Source organism: Plecotus auritus (genome assembly GCF_963455305.1).
Source record: "Plecotus auritus genome assembly, chromosome: 7".
In the NCBI taxonomy this organism is placed as follows: Eukaryota; Metazoa; Chordata; class Mammalia; order Chiroptera; family Vespertilionidae; genus Plecotus; species Plecotus auritus.
In genome coordinates, this window is record NC_137774.1 from 108,403,188 (window position 1) to 108,424,382 (window position 21,195).

The 21,195-nt window shown below is 41.0% G+C and overlaps 1 protein-coding gene across 2 annotated transcripts in view; it reads right to left on the reverse strand.

Annotated features, from left to right (window-relative positions):
- The window catches only part of DCP2 (decapping mRNA 2), a 45,629-nt gene extending 28,299 nt beyond the window's left edge, over positions 1-17,330 (reverse strand). The window contains exons 1-4 of one of the 2 annotated variants that reach the window (XM_080682126.1): positions 17,077-17,330; positions 12,230-12,381; positions 2,100-2,227; positions 1,610-1,708 (exon numbers count right to left, since the gene is read on the reverse strand). In XM_080682126.1, the coding sequence (XP_080538252.1) occupies positions 1,610-1,708; positions 2,100-2,227; positions 12,230-12,381; positions 17,077-17,129 (432 nt within the window). In that variant the 5' untranslated portion in view covers positions 17,130-17,330. The remainder of the gene's footprint in view (positions 1-1,609; positions 1,709-2,099; positions 2,228-12,229; positions 12,382-17,076) is intronic. The other variant, XM_080682127.1, reaches the window with a different exon arrangement.
- Between the last annotated feature and the right edge of the window lie 3,865 nt (positions 17,331-21,195).

The following is a 21,195-nucleotide window of genomic DNA, read 5'->3' on the forward strand; positions in this document are numbered from 1 at the left end:
GCAATTCCTCACCTGCTTCATAAACAGCTTTCAATTTTTAAGGGGTGTGCATAATCCTTCACTTACTTATATATACCTAGAGGCCCGATGCAAGAAATTCATGCACAGAGGGGGGAGGGGGCCCCTCAGCCCGGCCTGCAACAACACCAGTATCCTGCGCCCCGGCCAGCCTCTGGCCAGAGGCTCGCCCGCCCTCCCTCCCCGCCTCCCTCCGCGGGCTGGGGTGCGCAGGATGCTGGGGCTCCGCTGCCAGCCACTATGGGCGCCACCATCTTTTGTGACAAGTGACGGTTAATTTGCATATTACCCTTTTAATAGATAGGGTGGCTTTGTCTATAAGCTGTTGCAAATACTTGCTTAAATAAGCTATTGCATACTGAATTTAAAATGCAGCAGTTTTGTCACATCCTACTCCAAAGTAAATAACCACTAATGATTTTTGTCTGATAAATAATTACTAGTGGTTTATAAAAATGTTAACTAGTATCCCTCACAAATAATTATACCCAAACTTAAACCAGGACATGAACAGTGCTGCAGGAAAATACTGAGTCAAAAATAGTAATGATGATAAACACTAAGGAACTGATAAATAAGAACACAGTACACAATCTATCATAAGGTACTACATAATTAATGCCAAGCAAAAGATAAAGACAACAAGTGCTATTATAGTTCAGAGACTACTGTGAGATAGAGCTGACTCATTAGATTTAAAAAGAGAATTTTAAGTAAGAATAAACTTTAGAAACTATCCATGCTAAACCTCATCTTACAAATAAAAAGATCAGTTCCTGGGTATAGAACTAGTTGGTGACAGTACTTCAGAAAAAAAAAGAGCTGGGTCTAGAAAGGTACCTAGATAGGATTTGAAAAGTCGGAAAGAAGAGAGAACTTCCAGTAGGAAAAAATATAAGCAAAAGTTTAAGGCTGAGACAAACCAGTCAAATTCAAGGGACAAACAATAAATCCTTTTGATTGTAAATAAAAACAAATTTAGGAAGGCTAAGGTTTTTTTTTGTTTTTTTTGTTGTTGTTTTTTTTAAAATATATTTTATTGGTATTTCACAGAGAAGAAGGGAGAGGGATAGAGAGTTAGAAACATCGATGAGAGAGAAACATCGATCAGCTGCCTCCTGCACACCTCCCACTGAGGATGTGCCCGCAACCAAGGTACATGCCCTTGACCAGAATTGAACCCGGGACCTTTCAGTCCGCAGGCCGACGCTCTATCCACTGAGCCAAACCGGTTTCGGCTAGGAAGGCTAAGTTTTATGTTGGAGTAAGGAAGGGAGTATCAATACTTAAAGAATTAAACTTTATCCTATAAGTAGTGGGAAGCTAGAGTGGGTTTTGAACAACAAATGTCAATTTCTTAGAAAAGCTCAAATTGTGTCTTGTCTGGAAGCCAAGATTAAAAAAAAAAAAAAGATAAATTGAACCAAAATATTTTACTAATTCCAAATCCAATTCTAAAAGGAAAGGTAAGAAGAAATGATACCCCTCCCCATAAGAGTTACAGATAATAGACAATGAAAGAAAATAGAAACAAATAAGGGAAGAGCAAATGACAGAGATGTGACCAAAAGAAGCAACAGTTGTAACTCACCTCTCTAGCAGCACAATCATGAGGAGCTTCTTCTTTATTTACTTTTCCTTTTGGAAATCCCCAGCCTGATTTTGCTAGGTATCCCTGAACCAGTAGTACCTACAAACAAGCAGAGACAGAAATAAAACTTGTCTTGCTTTCCCACACTCCTTTCTAAAAGTCAAACGTGTTTTTCTCCTTCCTTCAGGTAACTGTTATCACCAGTAATTTGATACAGTACTTGCTTTATCTCCCATGACTCTGGATATACTACTAGTGTGAAGAAAGGCATTCTGCCGATTTTAAAGTAGTCCTTCAACAATGAAAGGGCACTTTGCAATAAGCCATACTATAACAAGTATAAAATATTAAGACAGAATGCAGACAAAATTTGCAAAATTTGACCTTTCAGCACTAAAAATCTAATGTATTTTTAAAAAACCTCAATTTCAAACATTTGTAGAAATTGTATATATATATTTCACTAAAAATCTTTCATTTTATTACTCACATTTTCAAGTGTCTCATCAAGAATAATTGCACCATATGTCGGTACTCCCATTTTATACTCCTTCCATTCATCCAAAACTTTTTCCACGTCTTCGCCTTGAGGCAGCAAAAATGGACAATGACTGAAGAGTATACATAGTGTTAAGGAAGTTACTTTCTTCCCTTAATACAGCCTGAGCACATATATACAGAAAGAGACCTCCTTAAATCAACCACGTATTTTCTATGAAATTACTCAAATGTTCACCTCACTTAAATTTAACCCTCTTGTTTTTGTTTTTTCACATTTGTTTTCTCTTGAACATGTCATTGTTAACCTATGCATTTAGCCTAGATACTAATTAAGTAAGCTTTGGTTACTCATAGTCCTGGATCCCTAAGTGAACATAAATAGATTCAGGACCATGTGAACACCTCAAATACTTCTCATTAAGTGAGTCAAATTCATCATATCAGGAGTCAACAGACACTGTAGTGAATAGCAAGAAACAAGTACAGTACACATACTGGTAAGAGGTAGAAACTGTCAGAACAAGTTAAAATGGTTAACTGTGGAAGTAGAACTAGGGATGAAGTATACCACTATTCATACTGTGTTTCTTTACCATTTGCATGTACTACTTTTACAATTAAAAACATTTTTAAGACAAGACTTACTAAGGATTATAGAGAAAGGTTAATCTGGGTATTAAATAAAATATAGCCTATTTCAAAAGAAATTGGGCATGCCCCCTCCCAAAAACTGGGCAGAGTAAAATAATTTTTTTTTTAAAGTAAATAAAACTTCAAACCTGCACAGTACAGGGAGGGGCAAAAGCAGGTTTACAATTTTGAGTACACAAAACACAGTTTATTTTTAAGTTACTAATTACTACAGGCCTGGTGCACGAAATTCGTGCACGGGCAGGGGGATCCCCTCAGACCAGCCTGCACCCTCTCCAATGTGGGACCCCTTAGGGAATGTCCGACTGCCGGTTTAGGCCCAATCCCAGGGATCGGGCCTAAACCGGCAGTCGGACATCCCTCTCACAGTCTGGGACCGCTGGCACCTAACTGCACATCTGCCTGCCTGCCTGATCACCCCTAACTGCCCACCCTGCCGGCCAGGTCGCCTCTCACTGCCCCCCCCCCCGCCTGCCTGGTCACCCCCAACAGGGCCCCCTGCCGGCTTGGTGACCCCACACAGCCTGTTCAGTCATTTGGTAGTCCCTCACTAACCCTCCTGCTGGCCTGGTTGCCCCACGCAGCCTGTGTTCAGTTGTCTGTCTGGTTGTTTCGGTCATGACGGCCCCTGGCTTTTTATATATTAGGATTACTAGTGTCCCGGTGCATGGATTCATGCACATTAAAAGGATATTAATTAGAATAAATATTTTAATATCACTATTCGCCCTTTCTCTATAATAGAAGTGTCAACCAAATTCACAATTAACAATGACAGATCGAAACACATGCATGCATGAGTCAACTTAGCCTTTTATTTATTCATATATATATATATATATACACACACACACACACACACACATATATATATATATATATATATATATATAATAAACTTGCTTAACTAGACCTGCTTTCTGATTTAGCTAAACTTTTTCCAATCCAGTGAAGCACCCCAACTTCTCTTTCAGATAATTGTCAGCAACACAGCAGTAAATATCAACACAAAGCAGATTATTGTAGATTACTCAGGGAGAACAAAGGGTAAAATACTTAACTGCAGCAGTGTTTGACTATATTCTTTGCAGTGAGAAAACCTGAAGTCATTTTTAAGTTCTACCATTTCTTACTTCTTTTCAGTCTGGTCAAGTTTCTAAACTTTCTAAATCTCTGTTTTCCGGCTAACGAAAATAGGATTCTACCCAGTCTCCTATCTACCTACTCCAGGACTTCTGTGAGGATCAAATGAGATGAGGAATGTGAAAACACTTCACAGACATTTGGTTAAAGTATAAAATGTTTGCACCTGGTTATAAAAGCAAGTTGTGTTCCTGGGCTGAAGAAACTCCAAGGAGGCTAGTCGCTAAGAAGAGGAAGCCGGGCATTGCTATGTGACGTTATTACCCGGCACCCACAGGGGCCGTTTCCGGGCTGGGCTGGGCTGTGGGCAGCATTTAGAGCCATGGGGGTCTTGGCAGCATTAGCTGCAATTTGGTGGGCTGCCACTCCAGGGTGGTGGCAGGACTTAGGTCCCACTTGGGGGAAGCCAAGTGTTGGTTTGTCGGAGCCAGGTCCGTGATGCCATTTCTTTTTAATGGCCAGTGCGGGTCATGGCAGCTCCTGCATTGAGCATCTGCCCCTGGTGGTCAGTGAGCATCATAGGTACCAGTCAATAGTCAGACAGACACTTAGGCTTTTATATATATAGATTTTCCATACAAACAATTGTAAACCTACTTTTGCCCCATCCTGTATATGCTCAGGCTTTCAATACTCCATGCTGTCAAATGCCTCATCATTGTAACACTGTTATTGTGAAAAGTGTTAATGGGGAAATGATAACTTATGATACTATTTCTCAAACCAAAGACATATTCTTAGAGTCCTCAAGTCCTCTATGAAAACCTCCAGATTCTGTTTGCATCTTTTTAAGATATTTTATTAATTTTTACAGAGGAAGAGGGAGAGCTAGAAACATTGATGAGAAAAAATATCGATCAACTGCCTCCTGCATGACCCCCCATCAGGCATATGCCCTGACTGGGAATCAAACCAGTGACCTCTTGGTGCATGGATCAATGCTCAACCACTGAGCCATACCAGCCAGGTTTCTGTTTTCTTTTTTATATATATATTTTTATTGATTTCAGAGAGGAAAGGAGAGGGAGAGATAGAAACATCAATGATGAGAGAGAATCATTGACTGGCTGCATCCTGCACACTCCATTCTTGGGATCGAGCCTACAACCCAGGCATGTGCCCTTGACAAGAATCAAATCCAGGACCCTTCAGTCCACAGGCCGATGCTCTATCCACTGAGCCAAACCAGCTAGGGCAGGTTTCTGTTTTCATCTTGATATTAAATCTAGAAACATGCAACATTAGCATATTTGTCATCATTTTGGATGATCACATATATCAAGTACAATCACTTGATCTCAGAGATCATATGGATACTAATAACACTTTAACTACTTTGGGGACTAAAAACAGAAGAAATCTAATATGCAAATGACGCATAAGGGTCAAGTGATGTCCCAACATAATATAGAAAGAAAGGTTTCATAACAAACAAAGTGATAGAAAAACTGGTACTTACAGGCATGTCAAAACACCCTCAAAGAAGCTAGCATTATATTCATATTGTGATTGTTTGGTTTAAAGAAAAACATACTAATAAATTCATTTTATGAAAATAAATTTTTTTTAGTTCTACAATTTTATAATATATATATTTTTTAATATATTTTATTGATTTTTTACAGAGAGGAATGGAGAGGGATAGAGAGTTAGAAACATCGATGAGAGAGAAACATCGATCAGCTGCCTCCTGCACACCCCCCACTGGGGACGTGCCCGCAACCAAGGTACATGCCCCTGACCGGAATCGAACCCGGGACCCTTCAGTCCGCAGGCCGACGCTCTATCCACTGAGCCAAACCTGTTTCGGCCAATTTTATATTTTAAATTTCGTTTTGGTTTTACACTTGTAATAAAAACTAAAGAGGTCCTCAAAAAGCCCAAAGAAGTCAACCATATCTGACAACTTTGTAATAAAGACAGGCAGTATGTTAATCTCAATATAATTATCCCATCTCTTCATTTGGGGAGGGGGAAAAAAAGGATAAAGTTTGGACACAACATCAACCACTTCATGAAGCCCTATGCTTCTGCACAGGTTCTGAAAGTTATAGTCCAATAAAAGTCTGGCTTTCTATGTTTAGTAAAATCCCTTATGTTTTAAAGTCATCACAAATAGTATAAATTTTAAATAAATAGACTTTTTTCATTAAAAATGTAACCAGCCAGTCGGAGAAAGATAAATATCACATGATCTCACTCATTTTTGGAATATAATGAACAACGTAAACTGATGAACAAAAATAAGAGAGATATAGAAGCATGGAATAGACCACCGAACCTCAAAGGGAAGAAAAGGGAGGGTGGGTATGGGGGTGGGTTAAGAAATCAACCAAAGGACTTGTATGCATGCATATAAGCACAACCAATGGACACAGACAGTAGGGGGGTGAGGGCATGTGCTGGGGGGTGGAAGCAGCTGGGGAGAGGTCAATGGTAATAAAAGGAGACTTATGTAATACTTTAAACAATAAAGAATTTAAATAGTAAAAAAAAAAAAAAAAAAAAAAAAGTAACCATTGAGAAAAACAGCCCAACCAGCGTGGCTCAGTGGCTGAGCGTCGACCTATGAACCAGGAGGTCACAGTTCAATTCCTGGTCAGGGCACATGCCCCAGTTGTGAGCATGATCCCCAATGGGGGTGTGCTGGAAGCAACCAATGATTCTCTCTTATTATTTATGTTTCTATCTCTCTCTCCCTCTCCCTTCCTCTCTGAAATCAATAAAAATATTTTTAAAAAACAGGGAAATACCCCAGGAATAGAGATAATGTCCAATAGTTCAGAGACCAGGTACTTGTCCAGTTTTTCTTTCTCTTCCTTCTCCCTACAACAGTCCTAATAATTTCAAGGTGTTATCAGTGCCTCCACAAAGCAGTATTATCAAATTTTTCTATGTATTAAACAACTTCTTTAAAAATAACAAAAAAGGGTTAGCAAGAAAAAGTACATCAACTGATTTAACTTGGTAAACTATTTACACTCTTCATTTATCCATTTTTTCCTACCCCAGAACCACACAAAATAAGTGAAATGACCAAGTTCAAGATACACACTTGAAATTAACATCGAAAAGAACCTGTTAAGTACTTACCGCAAATCCATACAATTAGCAAGTAACAGAACCTAATCCAAAATAACCATTTTCCCACTCACAACTCTTCAATCCTCCATCATACTTAATAGTAATAAAAGCAATTCAATTTAAACAATGGAGTGAAAAATTTTTAAATGCTATTTTTATTTAGTGGGATTATTTAATTTGAAAACCCCATAACATACATTGAATAACTGTTAATTATCATTTCTAATTTTGACTAAAATTCTTACTTGACTACAGTCTGATTTTCTTAACTCCCAAACCAAATTATTTGGGTCTTAAATCTGGAGTAATGGGCCTTACACAGTAATTCTAAGAGAAAAAAAGGTTACATGGATTAGATAAAGAATGTAAAAATTTTAAGTAAGTCCACTTTTACTACATACATTTTTTTTTTACCTTCTTTTTCTACTCAACTTTTTTTTGCAAAACCATGAAAAATCTGCTTTAGGTATAAATAATACCTTACCATTATCTTAGATGATATCAATTTCCTGATGGACAACTTGTCTCAAGGTCTAGCCTCAGTTTCCTATATTCCTTGTCCTTCACATCCATTCCATTTCCAGACCCGAACCCACAGCAACATCTGGACCTTGCCATCACTAGAACTATTCTGGCAGTTTGATTAAAATAAAACATCTTTACCATAACTTTTTACCACATTGTTTTAATTACTCACACTTTATGGTTATTCTACATTAACCTTTAGCTATTCTCCTTTCTCTGAATTAGCACCCTCCGACTTTTATTTTCTTCCCTAAACAACATGGCCCATCACTTTAATCTCTTAGCAATATCCAAAATTCCTTTGCCCCAATGTTCTCTGAATATAGCTCCCTGGCAAAACCTCAATCCAGGAACAAATCCAGAATACTCAATCTATACCCACACTGCTCAGTGCTTACTGAAGAAAAATCCTAAAACCATTCACAATTTACATAAGAGAAAACAGAGGCACAGAAAAGCACCAAAATCTGCCCAAAGCTGCATGGCTAGTAATGCTAACCCAAGGAATCTGCCTCCAGAATTCATGCCAGCCCTGGCCGGTTGCTCAGTGGTTAGAGCATCAGCCCAGAGACCAAAGAGACTCAAGTTCGATTCCCGGTCAAGGGCACGTACTTCGGTTGCAGGTACAACCACTGGCCCTGTTGGGGCTACTGTGGGAGGCAACCAATTGATATGTCTCTTTCACGCTGATGTTTTTCTTTCTCTCTTTCTTACTTTTCCTCTCTCCCTCTCTCTAAAAATCAATGGAGCCTAAGCCAGTTTTGCTCAGTGGATAGATCAACAGCCTGTGGACTGAAGGGTCCTGGGCTTGATTCCAATCAAGGGCATATGCCCAGGTTGTGGCCTCAATCCCCAGTAGGGAGCATGCAGGCGGCAGCCAATGATTCTCTCTCAATGATGTTTCTTTCTCTCCCTCTCCTTTCCTCTCTGAAATAAAAATGTTTTTTAAAAATCAATGGAAAAAATATGCTCCAGTGAGGATTAATAATAACACTTTTATCCTATGCAGTCTCTAGATCAATATCCCATAGGTACCACAAACCAACTTGTCCATAACTGAGCCCATCATTCCGTCACAAAATTTCCTTTCTTTTATTTTTCTACAAATGGAATAGCAAATGCTCAAACCAGAAACCTCAGTATCATCCGTTATTTTTCTTCCACCTCTCCTCAGATATCCAAGTTAACAGTAATTTTATCTCCTAAATATCACTCAAATTTAACCTCTTCTATTTACTTCTATCACAGGTTTCCATTTCTAATTTGTAAATTAGTGAAACTGCATCTCGCCTTCCTCCAAATCATTCTCACTATTCCAGAGTTGTCTTTCAAAACACCCATAAAGAAAAAAAGCCAATGTGGCAAAATGTTAGCAATGGGTCAGTATATAAGAAGGGTATGATGGTAGTTCACTGTGATACTCTTTTAACTTCTCTATAAGTTGAAGTTTATTTTTTTTCAAAATAAAAAGATTTGTTTGTTTAAATAAAAGACCCTTACAAGCTTTAGCCCTGATTTACTCTCCAGCATCATCTCTTGTCCCACACCATTTACTAGTACTCTAAAACCCAGTCACATTAACTTTTTTCACCTTTTCACATAGATCTTTCTCACACAAACCACTTACTCCAAAGAAAACTTTTATCTACCCCCAAGTCTAGGCTGAGTATTCCTCTCCTCTGTTCCTACTGAGCCCTTTACTACCCTATCATAACTTACCATACTGCACTGTAAATCATTTCCTTTCCTGACTCCCGCTCCTCTTCTTGAAGACAGGGACTGAATCTACCTTGTTCACTCATAATGCCTGGCACAGAGTAAGCACTGTTATTTAATCAAGTCTACTATGTTAGCAATGACAGTTTTTTCTCCATATAAATGAATTTAAAGAAATATAACTAAAGCAGGTTTTCGATTTTTTCCAACAGCATGGAAAGCTTTAAATTCATGTGCATACACACACAAAATTTTATCCAGAACCCCAAAGTATATATAGTTACTTTAGTAGAACCCCAAGTCTATGCAAAATAGACCAAAACCACTTAAGAGTTGACTGTTTTGATGTTTCTATAACTAGATTACAGCTTCTTAAAAGCAAAGTTTTCTGTAATTTCTCCAGAAAACCTATCACCAAGCCTTTAACTGAGACAGTGCTCAATAGTATTTCTATTTCACTTTGATTCCTCATTTACTTCCCCATATTTAATCAGTAGAATAGCTTAATCATTTCTCCCACTGAAATGTCTCTGCAGCCTTTCCTTTGTAGTCCCTCTACTATGGTTCAGGACCTTATTGCTCCATAGCTCAAGTAATGGGAACAGTCCACTCTATCCTGTGAATAAGTCTTCAATCTATCCTGTCAAGTAAGTCTTCTTGATTATCATTTTCAAATGATCTGAGTAATATTCTTTAGCCCTGCAATAACTTCCTAACAGTTAGTTAAAACAAACAGTATTCATCCATTTTCTGCAGAGCCCTTTGGAGTTATTTCATGGAGCTCAAGGAAAATTATAGGGAGTTGAGTATGAGAATTACTTTAGGTCACCTATCCCTACTTCAACTCTAGTGTGGTACATTGAACTTGAGTACAATTCCATTTGACCACATGATTTATGGTTAAAAACAATGACCTACAGAATAAAATGCAAACTACTGTCTCAAGATTTCAGAACCTATAAACCCCCCAATATACTGTCCATATCTTGTTATATATATATATATATATATATATATATATATATATATATATATATATAAAATCTATATATATAAAAGGCTAAGCGACTGTCCAACAGTTGGATAGGTATGACGTGCACTGACCACCAGGGGGCAGACAATCAACGCAGGAGCTGCCGAGCTGTAGTGACTCAGGTGAGGAACCCAAAACCAGAGAGGAGGGAGCCCAATTACTCGTGGGGCCACGCAATTCCACCTTCAGCAATGGGTTATGTTGTTGCTGGGGCACTGTCGGCCCCAAATCTGGTTTACTGCACACTTGCATTTGCGTTCCACACCCTGTACGACAGCAACTTTGCAGAGTGCCCTCTCGCACTCTGGGACCCCTTACAGGATGGCAGAGAGCAGGTTTCGGCCTGATTCCCGCAGGCCAGGCCAAGGGACCCCACCGGCCCAAGGACCCCACCTGCCAGAGGGACAACTCACTCCGCAGATGCCCTTCGAGCCATGGTGCCTGGGAAGGGACCGTGAGAGGTTGACTCCAGGGTGTGAATGGCCCCTTGCCCAGTCCCGCTCCACTGGCCACCTTCTAATTCGGTGGTCTGTGAGGTCTGAAAGGTTGACGACCACTGGTTTAAGAAAACGTTTAAAGCAGCAGTCACAAACCTGTGGTCCTCGGACCACTGGTTGTCTGCAAGGTCCGAAAGGTTGGCGACTGCTGTTCTAATTAATTTCCTTTCAATGTGCATGAATCTGTGCACTGGGCCACTAGTATCCCGTAAGAACCCTCTGCTCAATAAAAATTTACTTCTACCCTAGCTGGTTTGGCTCAGTGGATAAAGGAAGGGTCGGCCTACGGACTGAAAGGTCCCAGGTTCGATTTCAGTCAAGGGCACATGTCTGGGTTGCAGGCTCAATCCCTAGTAGGGGATGTGCAGGAGGCAGCCAATCAATGATTCTCTCTCATCATTGATGTTTCTAACTCTCCCTCTCCCTTCCTCTCTGAAATCAATTAAAAAAATATGAAAAAATATAAAATTAAAATAAAAATTTACTTCCAAGATATACCTCATTCCGTTCCAACTCACCAATTTTGCTCAATCCATTTTCTTTACCTGGGACATATTCCCCATTCCTAGCTATTTTAAAAATCCTAAACTCCCTTAAAAACATAAATTTGTCTAAAATCTTTCTAACCCTTTTTCAAATTCTAAAAACATTTAATATCAGGACCATTAGCAATTCACTAATTTTTTGCCTTGTGACACAGCTTCTTTTATAATCTTAGTCATGTAATTCTTTTTTTTTTTTTTTTAATATATTTTATTGATTTTTTACAGAGAGGAAGGGAGAGGGAGAGAGAGTTAGAAACATGGATGAGAGAGAAAGACCAATCAGCTGCCTCCTGCACACCCCACACTGGGCATGTGCCCACAACCAAGGTACATGCCCTTGACCGGAATCGAACCTGGGACCCTTGAGTCCGCAGGCCAATGCTCTATCCACTGAGCCAAACCGGTCAGGGCAGTCATGTAATTCTTGTAACTAATAAATTATGATAAGCTTCTATCTTATCTGAAAAAAAAAAAAAAAGCTTCTTCGAAGGCAAGGACTTCTTTATTAGTTGCCACAGAACCAAAAAACGTTGCTTTGAACATAGTATTTAATAATTATTTAAGAATTTCTATCCCATACAGGTAGTAATCTGATTAAAGATCGTCTGGTTAAATCAAACAGCAAGAAGAAAATAACACACACACACAAAAAAGAGGAAGTAGAAGAAACTAACTCAGATTTCTAGAACTAGGATAACTATTTTAGAAAAAAATATTAATAAAATGTAATTGTAATCATCAGTGTGCATTTCAAGGGGTCCTCTACTTAGAACATGATTGAATGTTTCTATTATTTATACTTGACAATTTTTAGAAACCAAGTATGTTTTATCAAATAGATAATTCTGAGGAACAAGCAAAGTAAAATTTGTGCTAAATATTTTACTAAAAAGAAAGACAATCATTATAGTAATAAAAAGGATATCAGCTTTAGCAAAGTCTCTTATCCCACACTGAGGTAATCCTGGTGTGTTCTGCATGTAGAAATCCAAGTAAAACCAATGGGCAAGTTCAATCTGAAAACATACTCGGATAGCATTGTCTCTTTCCTCGCTGGGAATATGCAAAATAAATCGGCTGTCAAAAACAAAACATATACAAATTATTTACAAACCAAAACAATTTATTTTAACATATTTAACTGCTTCATCCCTGACCCATCACCAGAGAAAAGGGACCAAGAGTGCAGTGCTGATCAAGAAAGCAAAATTTGGGGAAATTACTATAGAGAAGATGAGTCTAGAAAAAACAACAGCTCTGATTTTTTTTTTTAAAGAGGCCATTTACATTCTATTCACAAATACAGGGATAAACTAAAGAGCTCAGTAACAATGAATTAAAGGTGAACAAGAAAACCTTCACTAGGATTTTCTCCCATGTCTGGTAACATATTCTAAGAATATATGCAAATGTATTCATACAATCAAACAGAAAAGACGATAGCTGCTTAATCTTCACATTTAAAGTATTACAATAAAATACTACAGAAATCAATACTCTGTTGTTCTTTAATAGACTACACACATCCCAAAGAGCCTCATCTGCAGAATCTAGTTCAAACTTTCATTGAGGAACCTCCAATGTCAGTCAGTATCTTTAGGTCTTTCCTTATGGGGCTAGTCAGATGCCTGGAGAAGAACCTTCCAATCTCCTACCTGGAAGGTAAAGGCCAAGCTGTCATATTCTGGGAGCTGAGCTGTGGGAAGGGGCAGAGGGTTGTTAGTATGTATACAAGATATATAAATTCACTTCTACCATTTTTCAGTATTCTCTGATTCAGGAGTAGACTGGCACTACTATAGTAGTCTCGCATTCTGGTCTATCATGTCTGCTAAGTCATATACCACTTTTGCTTTATCGTTTCCAAAGGTTGTTGCTCACCTCTTCACCCATTCTTCCTTTCCTTGTGGATTTACACATTTAAAAAACAAAACAGCCCAGCCTGTGTGGCTCAGAAGTTGAGCTTTGACCTATGAACCAGGAGGTCATGGCTCAATTCCTGATGAGGGCACATGACCAGGTTGTGGGCTTAATCCCCAGTAGGGGGTGTGCAGGAGGCAGCCAATCAATGATTCTCTCTCATCATTGATGTTTCTATCTCACTCTCCCTCTCCCTTCCTCTCTGAAATCAAAAATGTATTTTTTTTAAAAACGTTACTGTTTTAGTGAGATGTTTGTGTTCAATCTTCTATCTTTAACTAGAAATTCCCACTTCAACAAACTTCTAGGAGATCCTAACCATAACCTAAAATGTAATAAGAAAATGCCTAAGACAAACAGAGAGAAATCCAATCCCAACCCAGAAAAGGCCCAAGTGAAGGAAGGGAAGCAGGAGGATGAGTATAAGAAATAGGACAAAAAGGGGGGCAGGAAGGAGAGGACAGCAAGTTCTATTTATGTAGTGTCTATATCACTTTTACTCCTTTGTCAGACGTTTCTCCTGCAAACGATTGGGGAAAGAGGGAACACCAGAGGCTGCTTTCTAACTTTAGCAGATAGGCTTGGGTACTGGCACCCCAAAGCAAAACTCACACACCTTGGTTCTCAAGAGCCCTCCAGTATAAGAGTCAGCTTTCTATCTAGTCACGTAAGCCCATCTACTATCTCATCTTACCGTAAATATAAAAAGGCAACCAAGAATCACTCAACATCTAAGGAAAACCTGGGCCATGCCAAAGAAAAAATTAAATAAATTTAAAAACTGGTTTCCTACAACCTTGTTACTCAAAGTGTGGACCCTGGACCAGGTGGAAGCATGAAGTGTGAGAGGGGAAACACATTTTAGTCATAGGTCATTTTCCTAATGACTTCACTCAAAGGAAATTACAATGTGCATCAGCAAAACAAGAATGAAAACCAAGAAAGCATAAAACATGAGATTCCAGAGAGAATAGGGACAACCGGGAAGAGCGGTGAAAGGGAATTCTAGGACACTAGCTGTTTGGCAAGTGAACCAGTCCAGATTGGACTAGGAGAGTGGAGGTCTCCAACAGGGCAACGCTGGAGGAAAAAAGAACTTCTGTATGACTGAGGATGTGACTGAGGATATAATAAAGGAGCAGATGGGGGAAGGTGGAAAGACAGCTAAAAACTCTGGATATGTACATAACTGTCTAACCACTATGCTGTACATTTGAAATTAATACATAATAATACTGAATGTAAAACTGCAATTGAAAAATAAAATAAATAAAAATTTGGAGGTACTGGGTGAGAGGGGTAAATATATACAAAAGAATCAGCCCTAACCGGTTTGCCTCAGTGGATAAAGCATTGGCCTGTGGACTCAAAAGTCCCAGGTTCGATTCCGGTCAAGGGCATATACCTTGGTTGCGGGCACATCCCCAGCAGGAGGCAGCTGATCGATGTTTCTCTCTCATCAATGTTTCTAACTCTCTCTCCCTCTCCCTTCCTCTCTGTAAAAAACCAATAAAATATATATATTTTTTTTTAAAATATATTTTATTGATATTTTACAGAGAGGAAGGGAGAGGGATAGAGAGCCAGAAACATCGATGAGAGAGAAACATCGATCAGCCGCCTCCTGCACACCCCCCACTGGGGATGTGCCCGCAACCAAGGTACACGCCCTTGACCGGAATCGAACCCGGGACCCTTCAGTCCGCAGGCCGACGCTCTATCCACTGAGCCAAACCGGTTTGGGCTAAAATATATTTTTTAAAAAAGAATCATAGTCGAAACCGGTTTGGCTCAGTGGATAGAGCGTCGGCCTGTGGACTGAAGGGTCCCAGGTTCAATTCCGGTCAAGGGCGTGTACCTTGGTTGCGGGCACATTCCCAGTGGGAGGTGTGCAGGAGGCGGCTGATCGGTGTTTCTCTCTCATTGATGTTTCTAGCTCTCTATCCCTCTCCCTTCCTCTCTGTAAAAAAAACCAATAAAATATATTTAAAAAAAAAAAAAAAAGAATCATAGTCCAAACGGAAAGACAATGCAAAAAAAAAATGGATTTCAAGAATAGCTAGAAGGAATCAAGGGAAAAAACTAAAGGAAAAAAAAAAAAACTAAAAGGCAGAATCATTTTGATCAATCTGTAAAATGTAAGAAAGGAAAATGCATTTGGATAATCTAAGAGCCTTATGAAGGTCACATGACTGATGGAAAAGAAACAAGGTTTCCTGACAGAAAAGAAACAAAACCCTAGCCACTGTAGATTTGCCTTTACTGTGAAAAACATGAACATAGTTCTGCTGTATAACAAATGCTATTTATTATTGTTCAGCTTTTGCAATCAACCAACAGTAAAAAGTATAACAGACATCTAAGGTTACAATATGAAATGTAAATATTACCTTTTTATTTTTATTTTAGGCTCATCCGGATAGAAGCTGAAGGAATGGGTAAGAAAGAAATGGAACATGTTCTTCTAGTCATTTATCCATACTGACACAGACACCAAATGTTTCTTTTCTTACAAAACTTGGGATTACAGAAAATAAGTGCCTTTTAAGTGGTTCATCCAAATCTATTATAATCATACCATCGCCAAAGAAATACAGTGACAGTATTTCTTATTAGTTGCAAAATTATTATATTTACTTAATTACATGTGCCTTTCTTTTGCGAGGCTTTAAAACGCTGTATCTGATTTTCTATTACATCCACCTGGCGTAGAAGAACCAGCACAAGCATCGTAAAGAAAAAGGCCTATGTCAAATCTTGATTTTCTGAAATAGGATGAATGTGAGCTTGGGTAAATTACAACCTCTCTGAGTCTGTCAGGTGAAAATGGAAATAACTGCACCTACAAAATAGGGTTGTTTGGGGGATTAAATAAAATGTTAAGGGAGGACTCAGTACCTGGCGCCTAGTAGTAACCTCATAAATCTTAGTTCTTTCCTACTTAAAAAAAGCGTGAATGCGAGACAACTACTAAAAGTCAGACTTGTAGACATACAGTAACTATAATGGAAAAGGTATTTTATCAGAGCTTTAACTCACTTGTAATTTAAAATATTTCACAGCCCCCTTACACCTGGTAACAACTCGGGGTAGTACTGCAACCAAAAATTTCACTTGGGGGAAAATATATTTTTTTAAGTTTATGTTACACGTTTGGCCCTCTGAAATCATAGCTGACAAAAGGTAAGAATACAAGAAATTTCTCTTGTAAAAGTATGCCGGGAGTTAAAACCCTAAAGTTGAGAACTTCCTTTAAGGATAAATAAGGGATGAAAAGAAAACCAACTCTAGACATTGTTTTCCCCTTCCAACTCTAAGTTTTGGGACGAACAAGAGTAATTCTTTATAGCAATTTGCAGAACAATGTTATAGGGAAGTTTGAAAACTGCTCCCTGCGGAGGTCCGGGAGCTGGGATTCTAAGATTTAAAACCTTGGGGTCGTCTTTCAACAGCGCTGGGGGGTGAGACGGAGGGAGGAGGGGGAACCGGCAGTAAAAGCCAGAGCCAGAAACGCCAGGGGGGCGGGGGGCAGCCAAGAACCGCTAACGACCCAAGCTTCTGAGGAGCGCCTTCGCTCGAGAGAAAGCAAAGGAACTGGGGAACTAAGAAAATGAGGAAATTCCGGGGCTCCGCGAAGAGGGGTGGAGGGGGGTGAGAACTAGGGAGGCTGAGGCTGTGGCGGAAAAAGAGGGGTGGTGTCGTCCGAGAGGGGGGTCGCCTGGGAAAGGGCTCGACTGTGGGACCGGAAAGCGGGGGCACGGCTGTGGGCGGGCGGAGGCCTCTGCGGGCCTCGAATCCGAGAAAACCAGTGAGAGGACGAAACGGGCCGGGACGGCGCCGGCGCCGCGGTACCTGCAGAGATCGTCCAGGACGCTGCCGGGAATCTCCACCCGTTTCGTCTCCATGATGAGGACCCACAGCAGAAGCAGTGCATCCCGGCTCCGCGCGGCCGGGGACGAGGGTACGGCTCGGAGACTCCGGCTCGCCGGAGAGCGGGCAGCGCTTACAGGAACGAGAGGGGGAAGGGGCGAAACCCGCTCACTTCCGTCCGGCGCCTTCAGCCCAAGACCCCCGAGGCTGGGCCGAGGCGGGGGCGGAGCCCCTGGAGCCACGCCCCGGTTCTACTTGAACGGCCCAATGGAAAGCTGGAGAATAAGGAGCCTGAGCGCGTAAGCCAATGAGACGTTTGCTTATTGGTCCGTCGTCTCCAGTTGTCTTCAAGCTGCTCAATTGCTACTCAGAAAACCTACTTCCCGCCGCCTCAGACTGAGCCGGGGGTGGATACGCGCATGCGCACCAAGCAGCGTTTGCACTACCAGGAAGTCGAGGGCTCAGAGCTTCCCACAGGCCCGAGAATAACTGCGGGACTTGGGCGTGGTCTGCACGCCTTCTTGATTGAGCCGGCTGTACCTGGGCAGGGCGGGCCCCGCAGGCGCGTTCAGCTCTGCGAGAGTGTGCATTCACGATTCCTCTTATCAGATATCCTGCATACACATTCACCGCTGCCCCCACCAGTTTGGTGGTGGTTCACCTCTGACCCTCTTCGGGCACCAAGCTCCGAAGGTGAAGACAAGGACTTTGTCCCAGTGTCGGACACATAGTGAACCTGAACCCAGGAATCTGCATTCTACCTCTATACACAGCACTCCCAATCTGCTCGTCTCCTCCTTCATTCTTCATCTTGCTTAATTATTCATTCCTCATCTTGCTTAATTGACTCAAATTCATTTGAGATACCACTTCCTCTTTTTACATCAGACCCACAGGCCCACATACACCTGCTAGGTCACTAGTTGAGTCAGTTCCACCATTTAACTCCCATCCTTTCTGTTCATTTCTGTCCAAATGCCCACATGTACATCAGATTCGCATTTCTCCTCACGAGTGCAAGAGCTGCCTAACCAAGCACCTCTGCCTCCATTCTTGCCCAAGTTTTGTTTTTTTGTTCAAATATAAAAAGGTCACTATCTATGATCAAGCCCAAACTGTTAACATCTATTCTAGAATCCCATTGCCATTTATTTAACTCTCCTGTTTTCCATACTTGTCTTTCTCCTACTTATTGGAGAATTTCTTAAATTTATCTCCTAGCCACCTATACTAGTAGAGTTTTTACTTTTCTAGAGTTCTTTCATTTTTTAGATCTCTCTGTTGTAGCATCATAGCCTTGCTTCATAGATTTCTTATCCCTATGAAGATATTAATAATACATTTTAAAAGTTTTCTTCTTCCTGAATAGTATCATATTCCTCTCAGCTGGAATTTTGCTAATAATTTGATCTCCATCTATCATGTTAGAACTTTTCTAGTGGTACTCAACTATAAAATAAGGTATACTTTATTTTTATTGCACTTTGCTTTATTGCACTTCACAGGTGTTGCATTTTTTTTTAATATTTTTTATTGATATTTCACAGAGAGGAAAGGAGTGGGATAGAGAGTCAGAAACATCGATGAGAGAGAAACATCGATCAGCTGCCTCCTGCACACCTCCCACTGGTGATGTGCCCGCAACCAAGGTACATGCCCTTGACCGGAATCGAACCCGGGACCCTTCAGTCCGCAGGCCGACGCTCTATCCACCGAGCCAAACCGGTTTCGGCTGGTGTTGCATTTTTTTACAAATTGAAGACAAGACTATCCCCACCAGCAAAGAGATTATGCCTCATTTTATTACAATATTCGCTTTATTGCAGTGGTCTGGAACCAAACCCAGAATATCTTTGAAGTATTCTTGTATTCATTCATACTTAATAGTAGGGAACTAAAAACTGGAGTTAAGAACTATAAAAGGTGATTGGAAGCTCCCAGCATGTAGGTGGAACTAGTTTCCTGAAAGCTTCACTATAGGATGATCTGACTAGGCTGTTGGCTGGGAACTCATGACATCAGTATCTGTAGGTCATTATTTCCAGCTGGTCAAATTCCCCAAACAGAAAATCCTTTCAGGTGTTTTATAAGAAATGTCCAAATCTGTAGATAATTTCTATGACTTTATTTGAGCCAAACTGGGAACATAGCTAGTGAGCAAGATCTTAAATGCTCCTGAGAATGTCAGTTTTTCAGCTTATTTTATATATTAGATCAAATGAGAATAAGTAAAGAAGGTGCATAAAATCCATTGGAGATAGTGATGGGGAAAATAAGACATTTGGGGGGAGGCTAGCAATCTGAATCTGTGCCAGTAACTTAATGTACATTCTTTTTTTTTAATATTTTATTGATTTTTTACAGAGAGGAAGGGAGAGGGATAGAGAGCTAGAAACATTGATGAGAGAGAAACATCGATCAGCTGCCTCCTGCACACCTCCCACGGGGGATGTGCCCGCAACCAAGGTACATGCCCTTGACCGGAATCAAACCCGGGGCCCTTGAGTCCGCAGGCCGATGCTCTATCCACTGAGCCAAACCGCTTAGGGCTTAATGTACATTCTTTTTTTTTTTTTTTTTTAATATATTTTATTAATTTTTTACAGAGAGGAAGAGAGAGGAGAGGGATAGAGAGCTAGAAACATCGATGAGAGAGAAACATCGATCAGCTGCCTCCTGCACACCCCCTATTGGGGATGTGCCCACAACTAAGGTATGTGCCCCTGACCGGAATCGAACCTGGGACCCTTCAGTCCGCAGGCCGACGCTCTATCCACTGAGCCAAACCGGTTTCGGCAATGTACATTCTTGATAGCCTATAATTAAGTCACTGCCCCTTTCTCCACAATCTGGTCTGGGGGGACCTGTTTTCCCAATTACCTCCTGATTTGCAAGGGGGCCATAAACAAAGAATGTAACAGCTTAGCTAGAGGGGAGGTCACTGACACCACCTAGAGCAGGCATTTAGATACAATCTAACTCCACCATTCTAACTGAGGCAGGACGGGCTGTGGAAGCCCACCACAAAAGCATGGTAGTTAGGAAACAATTAGAAAACAAAGAAACCAAAGGGTATAAAGAGAAAGCTTCCTCCATATTGGCTTACTCAGGATTTGGAGAACTGACCCCCTCAGTCCATGTGAAACATCCTATCTAATAAAGAGGGAATATGCAAATTGACTATCATGCTGTCACAAAGATGGTGTCGCCCATAGCCACAAGATGGCGGGGCTCAGTCCCCTCAGCCCTGCCAAAGTCCCCCAGTCCTTTCAGCCCCGCTAGGAGGTGGCAGGCGCACAGTGCGGTTGGACCTGCCCTCAGCCCCCCAGCCGCCCAGGGCCCGCCCGAGGCGCAGGCAAGCCTCAGATGGCAGCTGCCCAGCCGCCTAGGGCCGCCTGAGGCTCAGGTAACCAGAGCCGGCCGAGGCTTGCGCTCTGGCAGTGGCAGCAGCAGAGGTGTGGTAGGGGCGTCGTCTTCCCTACCCTGATCACTGGGTCACCTCCTGCCCCTGAGGGCTCCCGGACTGTGAGAAGGGGCAGGCCGGGCTGAGGGACCCCCCCTCCAGTGCATGAATTTTCATGCACCCGGCCTCTAGTCTGAAAATAAATGGGTTCATTCTGGACTTCCAAGTACTCCTGTGTATTTTTCAGTCACCTGGTGAATTCTTTTTTTTTTTTTTAATATATTTTTTATTGATTTCAGAGAGGAAGGGAGAGGGAGAGAGAGATAGAAACATCAATGATGAGAGAGAATCATTGATCAGCTGCCTCCTGCACACCCGCTGCTGGGGATCAAGCCCGCAACCCCGGCATGTGCCCTTGACCAGAATCGAACCTGGGACCCTTCAGTCCACAGACTAATGCTCTATCCACTGAGCCAAACCGGCAAGGGCCACCTGGTGAATTCTGTAACAGTAGATGTATAGCAGGGAAATCTCTAGGACTGAATGAAAGGCAAAATAGAGAAACATGTACTTCTTTTACATTGATGGGTACAGGATAGTTAGTGATTAACATTTACAGCACAGAGATGGTATTTGGGAACAAGATAACAATGAGGGATTCTGTGGGTTTTGTGTTTTGGTGCCCTCGGTTGTATCTT